The sequence below is a fragment of the Protopterus annectens genome, chromosome 8.part1, assembly GCF_019279795.1.
Source record: "Protopterus annectens isolate FY-2018-M chromosome 8.part1, PAN1.0, whole genome shotgun sequence".
NCBI classification, from domain to species: domain Eukaryota; kingdom Metazoa; phylum Chordata; order Ceratodontiformes; family Protopteridae; genus Protopterus; species Protopterus annectens.
The window spans coordinates 352,943,514-352,953,732 of NC_056742.1; the positions used below are offsets into that span (position 1 = coordinate 352,943,514).

The 10,219-nt window shown below is 38.8% G+C and overlaps 1 protein-coding gene across 1 annotated transcript in view; it reads right to left on the reverse strand.

Annotated features, from left to right (window-relative positions):
* LOC122810350 (carboxylesterase 5A-like) overlaps positions 1-9,967 on the reverse strand; it is a 292,554-nt gene extending 282,587 nt beyond the window's left edge. Inside the window, exon 1 of the mRNA XM_044081931.1 lies at positions 9,790-9,967. Within this exon, the coding sequence (XP_043937866.1) occupies positions 9,790-9,856 (67 nt within the window). The 5' untranslated portion in view covers positions 9,857-9,967. The remainder of the gene's footprint in view (positions 1-9,789) is intronic.
* Positions 9,968-10,219: the final 252 nt, after the last annotated feature.

Genomic DNA, 10,219 nt, shown 5'->3' on the forward strand with positions numbered 1-10,219 from the left:
AAAACTGTGCTCTTCAGAAATCTGAGCCTCAACATATACAACTTTCTACACTACTTGACGTTCTGGTGGATACTTTCTGCCATAATGAAGAATATTTTTAATTCTTTTTTTTTCTAGTATGCTGGGCCATGTAATCAAGTTGTCTTAAATATTGTGTATGGAGAAACCACATGCTTTTTTTTTGTTAATTGTAAGAAGTATAAGATGCTGTTATATTCAAGTCACTCAAGATCCTGCCAAAGACCCTTTTTAAAATATTACTCATAATGACATAACAAGATATTTTTGTGTAACACATCATGTCTTTATCAGTGTCTTTCATGAAGTATGGATATTTCACATTGTGGTAGCAAACAGGTCACACACAAGGTAATAGGTACTGTATTGGCTGAATTTAGATTTAGACAGTGATACCTGTATGTACTTTGATCAACAAGGAGAAGAAATCTGCAAAGCTTATACTCAACAGATTGCCTTATACTTTGGGATGGGTTATAAAGGGCAGTCGGGTGAAGATCATATTCCAATTTTAGTTGTAAAATGTTCATTAGTTTTTCTTTCCTAGTGTCAACTGTGAGATGGCTGGAGAATTTATAATATATTTGGGATTTGAGAAAAATCTTGATACAGTAATCTCTGCATGATAAGAGAAGTTTAGGTTAAGACTAAATTAATACCTAGATATTTATAAAAAAGCTTTAGCCAGGATAAGGCAAAGGGGCACCTGCCCTGGGTATAAGTCATTAGGGGGCATGCTCGACACTGTAGAACAGGGTGTTAGTTGAATCCTGCAAGTCTTTTTCTCACTTGACTAGTCAGCTGACCACCATCTCTAGCTCCCATGTTGTCCCACTGAAGCTCCCAAATTCTCTGACAGACCCACCCCTTTTCCTGTGGTATCCCAAAGCACTTTAACCAAGCAGCTACTTGCATCCTGAGCATCTCAAAAATTTCTGTCTCCCCACTTCTTATCTGGCTTGTGTTGCTTATTTCATGAAGTGCCATTCTTGGATCCCTCAGTTTTTCCTTCCTTCCTCACTCTCTCTATTTATTTGTTTATTTATTATTTTTTCCTGTAGTTACATCTTTCTTTTGCACATAGATTAGACCTTTCAACCATAGTGTATTATCCATGATCTGCCTAGCAGACTTCCCGATGTAATCTTGAGGAGAAATTCCTTGATGTGCGGTATAAGGTGCTTTTCTCCATAGAAAATCATGGCCAGAGTCATTTCTAATTAATTCACCTTTTAGGGTGATTTTTCTCTTTAAGTTGTTTCTAAAGATGGAGTTGGTATATATAACTTTAAGGGATATGGGGGCATCCAACCACAAGGGGGGATGGGTGGAGGGGGGGCTTGCCCCCTGTAAAAAAATCAATAAAATAGGAGATTTTCACCATCTTGGTTTTTTGCATTTTTTTTCATTCCTTTGAAGCATCAACTTTCACAAAGTTGGCATTTCATAGTAGAACCTCTGCTAGAACAAACCAGAAAAGAGATAAATTAAATTAAAGGATAATTAAGGCTGGGGTATAGACACCTTTCACTTAATTATTCTTTAAATACCTTAATCAGAGAGAGTGAGGAAACATGCATCAGGACTTCTTTTTAATGAGGCAAAGTCAAAGATCTGTTAAAAACACACAATTTACACCTGTGTCTCTTCAGGCAAGTAAAATACAAGTCACTGCAACCATGAGCAGCTGGTAATGAAGTAGTTTATCAGACTCATACAGCTTTAAATCAGTAGTAAAAACATTTGCCTCAAACAAGGCTTCTTCAGACTTATCAAACAAGAAATACCATCTACAACTTATATAATATCAAAGTGGGTCACATGATGACAATCAGGCTCGTTTATGTATCTCTTTCAGTAAAGGCTTTAAAGATTTATAACCATTCAAACCAGACGAAATATGTGCCCCTAAACATTTAATACAATTGAATTCTTCCTTTTCAGTGTCATTAATATTACCCCCCCGTACTACTCTTAAAATTTAAAATTATGTCCAGAACCATTGTCTCTAATATGTTTATATAGTGCATTTGTAACTATTTATCTTTTAATTTCAGATATGTGGTTACAGATATGGTATTTTAACCTCTGGTTTGTTTTACCCACATAATATGCTTGACATGCAGCCAGATAGAAAACATTTCTAGCTTCACAATTACCTTATGCATTAAGTCTGAAGATCTTATTAGAAACTGGATGAGTAAAATATTTATCACAATAAAATGAAACTACAAAAAGCACATCTGCCACATTCATGGGTACCATTCTTAACTAGTCGTGCTTTCCTCGATATATGAGTCTGCCCTTTATAACACAACAGCTGCTTCAAATTTCGATTATTCTATAATCGAAGCATGGTCTCTCACTGACTGCCCTATTTAATTCTGGTTTATCATGTAAGATGTACCAGTATTTCTCAATGATTTTCTTAACACTGGCAGTATTTCTATTATATGTTAGCGTGCATCTAACTTTACCCTGTAAACATTTATTCATTAGTACCTCTTGGCTAGATGTGTTTTTGTAGTTGCATTTGTTGTAATAAATGTTTTACTCATCCAGTTTCTAATAAGATCTTCAGACTTAATGCATATGGTAATTGCAAAGCTTGAAATGTTTTCTGTCTGACTAGATGTGTTGCGTGTCGAGCATATTATGTGGGCAAAATGAACCAAAGGTTAAAAGACTGTATCTGTAACCATCTATCTTAAATTAAAAGAGGAATATTTACAAAGGCACTATATAAACATATTAGAGACAATGGTTCTGGACATAGTTTTAAATTTTAAGAGTATTACATGGGGGTAATATTAATGACTACACTGAAAAGGAAGAATTCAATTGGATTAAATGTTTAGGGGCACATATTTTGCCTGGTTTGAATGGTTATGAATGTTTAAAGCCTTTACTGAAAGAGATACATAAACGAGCCTCATTGTCATCATGTGACCCACTTTGATATTATATAAGAGGTAGATAGTATTTCTTGTTTGATAAGTCTGAAGAAGCCTTGTTTAAGGCAAATGTTTTTACTAGTGATTTTAAAGCTGTACGAGTCTGATAAACTACTTCATTACCAGCTGCTCATGGTTGCAGTGACTTCTATTTTACTTATTTGTTTTTATTTGTGTTGTCACTGGATTTACCTGTGTACTGGCTGTATATATTTCTATGCCTCTTCAGGTACCAGCCACAAAAAGAATAAGCTTTTCTGTTCTGTGTGTCTGTGTCCATCTGTCTGTGAGTAAGTGTCGTGTGAACATTTGTACGCTTGTGTTTTGGTCTCACTGAGCATATTGAAGATAAAATACTGTGACAACTGCCCATTTCTCTGATTTTGATGTACTCCATAAATGAACTAAAATAGTATTGTGTGTATATATATATATATATATATATATATATATATGTATATATATATATATATATATATATGTATATATATATATATATATATGTATATATATGTGTATATATATATATATATATATATATATATATGTATATATATATATATATATATATATATGTATATATATATATAGATATATATATATCTATATATATATATATATGTATGTATATATATATATATATATATATATATATATATATATATATATATATATATATGTATATATATATATATACATATATATATATGTATTTATATATATATATATATATATGTATATATATATATATATATATATATATATATATATATGTATACACACACACACACACACACACACACACACACACACACACACACACACACACACACACAGATACATATATGGGTTTACTTCGAAATTTCAAAGTTTCAAAATTTTGAATTTCTTATGATCAAGACCATAAGATCAAAGTTTTGAAACTTTGAACCATCTAATAGGAGATCGCTGTACAGCGTGGAACAGTATATTTCCTATTTTCCTCACTTTTTGGAGTTAGTATACTTAATTAGCAGGGGGTGTGGGGATGCAGGTGGGCTTGCCCCCCTGCAAAAACATTTAAAAAAATATTTTTTTTGTTGTTTTTTTGTTTTTATTTTTTTATATACATTTCGAAGTTTCAAAACTTCAATTTTATGGTCTCGACCTTAAGAAATTTAAAGTTTTCAGACTTCGAAATTTTGAAGTTGACCTATATATATGTGTGTGTGTGTGTGTGTGTGTGTGTGTGTGTGTGTGTGTGTGTGTGTGTGTGTGTGTGCTTACATATACATATATAAGCGTGCAGATGCGCGCACACACACACACACCCGCTTCACTTCGAGTGCCCCAGCCATTTTCAGTGGACATTTTATTCCTACTAATAAGTATTTACTGCATTTTGTATGCATTAAAATGAAAATTGACACTACTCAGCCAAGCTCCTCGTGGTCCTGCAGAGTGGTGCTAGCAGCAGAGAGGCTAAAAGAGCGACTGCTTACCTGATAAAAGTGTTTTTTTTTCTGCTACTACCTGGGCGACTGTCCAATCTAGCTAAACTGCAAGTATTTCTGCTTCTTGAACTGTTTTAAACTGTTTAAAGTTGTTTTTGCACCTGCACTTTTAAAGTTTGTCCTGTCTGTTGCATTTACCTGTTGAGGCTACACACTCAAGTGTGCTAGCCTGTGTTACATATTTATTGCATTTTCCTGCTGTTTGTTGCAAAAAAGAAAATGTTCCTTGTTTCCCGTCTTTCCTGACCTAGAGTAGTCCAAATACAGGCTTTGCTGTATTCTGGACTTTTGGAAAGTTCCTGTGTTGCCCATTTCCTTTCTTGGATAGAGGGAGGCTTCTTTGTTCACCAGTGGCAGTGGGGAGCTTGTAGCAGCCTATCTATCCCTGGAGGAGTGTTCCCAGCACAGGAATCTGGTAGTCTATTGGCTGTTTTGGGCCAATTTCTAGCTCTTTCAAGTCCCCCTGTATAAAACCCGCTTTAGCTGCTTTGCGATTTTGCGCATAGCACAGCATCGGGCAGTGCTGCTTAATTGGGTTTAAACCATTCTCAGCTCCACAAAGTCTGCTCTTCACTTTTTCCCTTAGAACTGATCTAGTTCTCATAATAAACACCCTATTCCCACTCTAAAGCCTGGCACTTGCTCACTAAAGCAATTATATAAGTCAGCACTAAAAAATTGAAAGCACTACACCCTCACAAACTCCCTTGAGTACTTTGTTCCCAATGGCCCTTTTTTTCAATTATAAAGGAATTCCCAATACTATTCTAGCATGTCCAAAGGTCAGTTGTCAATCTCCTCTCCGGTCCAGCTGGTTAATCTGGGAATCTTGAGGCAATGTTACAACTGCCTCATGTACACAGACAACCCTCTCCTCCTCCCAACAAATTCCAACACATGTGAGAGATGCAACCATATAGCCAAACTGGAGGCTCTCTCAACTCAGTACTGGCATAACCAGTCAGGAGGAGAAGGAAACCACACTCACTACAATTCCAGTCTCACATAGACCTACCACGACAGCAAACCAAACACATAAACATACCTCGGAGGCTCTAAATAAAAATCTGCCTAAGCAGCAGAGACCTCCAAAGCAGACACCCAAGCAACCGCTACCCCAAAACAAAACACATGCAACACATAGCTTACAAAGCCAGTGTGCCAAACAGTCACAGCCCTTAAGGCTAAACAACACACCTGATACACTTGTAATAGGTGACTCTATCGTCAGGTACACTGACATCCCGCTCACCAGGCTGAACAAGGAAAAGGTCACGGTGAGCTGCCTGTCGGGCGCTAGGATCCACCACATAACACAAGCACTCAGGTCACTCCAAGGCAAGTACAAATATGGCTCAGTCATTGTCCATGCTGGTGTGAATGTCCTGAGACGTACTTCCCTGGATTACATGAAAAGAGACATAGGGGAGCTCTCTGAGTATGTAGCCCAGGCCAGTATGACCCTGACCTTGAGTAGCATCTTACCCTCACCAAGAATGATGCCACTATATGAAGACAAGATGATCAATTTCAACAATTGGCTTAAGTATTGGTGTCATTCAAATGGGATCCAATGCCTGTCTGCCTGGGATGACATGCTCGACAAGCCACGATGCTTCGCTAGGGACGGCTTGCACCTGTCACCCCTGGGCTTTTGGATATTGGCAAAGGCTCTTGCCACCCCCATAGTACCTTTTTTAGGCAAGGCTCAAAAGACAAACCCACCTCCATAGGTATCACACGGGATAAGAAACTAAGAGTAATTCTACTCAACGCCAGAAGTCTAAACCTCAAGATGCACGCACTCGAAACTCTCCTTAGCATGAAGAACATTGATATCTGTGCAGTAACAGAAACCTGGTTCAAGGCTCCTGAGAGCACCCCAGCACTACCAGGTTATACCTCATGCCATGCTTTCTGGCCCCAAAACTTGGACCAAACCACAAAAGGAGGGGGAGTATCGATATTCATCAAAGATACCCACACCTCCAGGTTGGTGGCACAGCACAAAGCATCAAGAGACTATCCATGTGCAACTAACAGTGGGTAAAATGGCCTTCCAGTTTATAGCCTGCTACAGACCACCCTTCCAAACCCAGGAACCCCACTCAGCCTTCCTTAGAACACTGGAAAATATGAAGATCTCTCCAAACACCATTATATTGGGCGACTTCAACTATCCAAACATAGACTGGGAGCATTACTCTAGCTCCAACACCCTAGCCCAAAGGTTCCTAGAATTTATAAACTCAAATGCTATGGAACAACTTGTTGCCACTCCCACAAGAGGGAAAAACATACTGGACCTGATCATCACCAACATGGGGACTGTATGCTCCAGACCAGAAGTGTATCCCTCACTGGTAAGATCAGACCATAAACTAATCTCACTAGATATTCACATCCCGACCCCAGCCCCTGCCCAAAAAACCACAGTGAAAAACTTCTCTAAAGCAAATTTCACACTCCTCAAAACCGAGGTGGAATCCTTCAAAGCCCCTGGGCCTGTGGAAAATATGGCCCAGACTGCAGAATCCTTTATAAACACATTCTATGAACACCTTCAGGAATGCATGCATCATGTAATCCCAAATAAAACCAAGACCCAATCCTCCAAAGTTAGGCGTCCTGTCTGGTGGACCCCAGCCATAAACAAACTGTACAATAGAAGGAGGAAGCCACTAAATGATAGAGTAAAATCCCAAAAAGGGAAGGCATCTCTGATCAGTATTAGCAAAAAACTACACGCACTCATAAAATCGTCTAAGGCCAACTTCGAGAGAAAAATTGCACAGGACACTAAGGATAATCACAAGGCTTTCTTTAGTTATTTTAGGAACCTGGGTGGGAATTCCCAGATATGCTCAGAATTAGTCCAAAATGACAAAAAATACACCAAACCCACAGAAATTGCCAACATCCTAGCTGACAGGTTCAGCGCAAACTCCCCCCCCCCACCAAAAGGGCAAATATCTATCCCAGCAGAGTGCTGCCCCCCTGACATCTCAGATGCTCAGGTAAGAGCCACCCTCTCCAAAGCAAAAAACACAGCATCAATGGGACCAGACGGTGTCCCGGGCTGTGTCCTACATGAACTCCAAGAAGAATTAAACCCAAACATAAAACTACTGTTCAATCTCAGCCTTACTACAGGATATGTACCCAAAGAGTGGCGTACAGCAACAGTGGTCCCTCTCCACAAAGGTGGTGCCTCAATGGATCCTGGAAACTATCGCCCCATAAGCCTGACTAGCTTGGTCTGCAAAGCTATGGAAAAGATCATCATGGACCTCATAAATAAAGATATTGGGGACCTACAGACACTGGATCCTACCCAGTTCGGCTTTGTTAAGGGTAGATCCTGCCTCTTAAACCTGATTGATTTCTTTGAAACAGTCACCAAGTCCATTGACAAGGGGAAGGTGGTCCACACAGCCTACCTGGACCTTGCAAAAGCCTTCGATACAATACCCCACTCGGTTATTATAGATAAGCTCACCAACTTAAATATAAACCCCTATGTCACTAGATGGGTTGCAAACTGGCTCAAGGACAGAACCCACATGGTTAGAATTGCTGTTACAAGTGGCAACCCACAAGGCTCAGTCCTGGGACCTCTCTTGTTCGGTATATATTTCTCGGAGGTACAGATTAACACAGAAGGACTGTGGCTGACCAAGTTCGCAGATGACTGCAAACTGGGTGCCATAATCAACTCTCCAGCCGACACAAGCATCCTACAAAAGGGCCTCATAGAAACAGACAACTGGTGCCAGAGCCATGGCCTCAAGCTAAACGCCAAAAAGTGTATAGTCATCCCCTTTGGCAAAAACAAAGTGCCCACAAATTACCACATATGTGGTAATCCATTAAGTATGGAAGAAGTAATTAGGGACCTGGGGACCCAAGTTGATAGCAATCTCTCTCATTTGACAACCACGTGGCCAAAGTGGTTAGAAAAACATTTTATATAGCCCAACTAATCATGAAGGGATTCACATCTAGATCAGGGGAGGTCATCGTGCCACTTTACTCATCCCTCATCATGCCCATAATTGAGTACAATGCCCCTTTTGGAATGTACCTTACCAGACACCTGCAGCAACTGGAAAGACCCCAAAAGTACCTCGCCAAGAGGATCAAAGGGCTCAAACAGATGCCATATGCTGCCTGGTTAAAGAAACTCCAGCTCTACTCAGTGGCATACCGCCTGCTCAGAGGCAATCTGTGCCTGACGTATAAAGCCATGTCCAACCCAGAATTAATGGACATGCTGCACCTCAGAAAATCCAAATCCCATCAAGCTACGCGCTCGAGAGACTTGAACCACAGCACTGAAATAAATAGGACATGCTGGAGGGACAGATTCATAACCCAGAGGCTCCCTTCACTCTGGAATAAAATCCCAGTTCAGGTTAGGTAGAGTCTCTCATTGACTCTGTTCAAGTGGAATCTTGATGAGTGGATGGGAGATAGTAGGTTTACCCCGGGTATCCCTTCTGTGTCACTGTTAGACAGAGGCACAGTATACTAACCTCAAAAAAGGGCATAGCAAAATAAATTTAAAATGGGTGGCAAAAGCCAAACACACTCTGGCTAGGCTTATAAATGCCCTAGGGCAGATAGCCTAGTATGAACCTATGAACCTATGAATTCTTTGCTTATTAATTATTTTTATTTATTTATTAATGATTACTATTCATTTGCATATTATGGACACCAGTGCCAAAGACTTGACAAATACGATACTAACAATAGTAATAAAGAAACTTTTACCATATCTTTTAATTGCAAAACAAAACTAAAGCCTGCAGCACAATAACTGAAAATAGTGTTACTGTTGCAGGGCTACAATGTATTCTGTGCATTTCTTAGTTTAAACAATTCATGCCCTGTGCTTATAGTTAGTGTAAGATGAGCTTTTTAAACTAGGGTTACTTACATGATACTATTTCACAAGAAATAATTTCTGTATTTATATGATTAAACTTTGTGCCTTGTTTTGAGAAAACTCCATCATTCTGCTTTTAAGCCTTTTCTTTCCTTCATTGAAAAAGTTTGTTATGCACTCAGTGTTAAGCTTTCTAAGCAAATATGTTAATTAAGTATAGCAGAACCATATTGTTTCAGCTACAAATCCTGTAAGCATAAACCAAAACGTTTTACTCATACCATGAGATCTCTAATTAAAGTTTTTAGTACCTGTTCCACATATTACCTGATTGTTCCACAGCTGGGAAACTGTAGGTTTAAAGAGGTGTGTGTATTTGATACTCTTAAATAGCTACTTTGTTATACAAAGATTGACAAAACTGTTACTTTACCTTTCCCTTCATAAATAGAGAAGAGCGTTACTGCTAAAAGAAGACTAAGGGTTTTCCATGAATGCATCTTTGCTGAAGTGATTCAGGGTTCTTCTGTCTCCTTCAGTGTCCCGATACCAATGCTAACCAAATTAGATGACAGATCAGCTGCTCTGTAAAACTACATAGAAGCAAAGTCTGTTCAAGGCACTTTTAGCAATTGCTTCCACCAATGATATTGAATGATGTCAGTGTGTTGGAGTCAGAGGACACTCCCATTTGCTCAGCTGTAAAGCCGTGTGACTAGCACAATCAACTCTCACAGAACTACTGCTTGAGAATTATTGTATTCATACAGTAGCATTTCAGAGTCCACGCTTCTGTCTAAAAATTCTACAGTGCATCTTAACATTACTTGGAGGGGAAATCCTTCAGATAACTGTGGGTACTA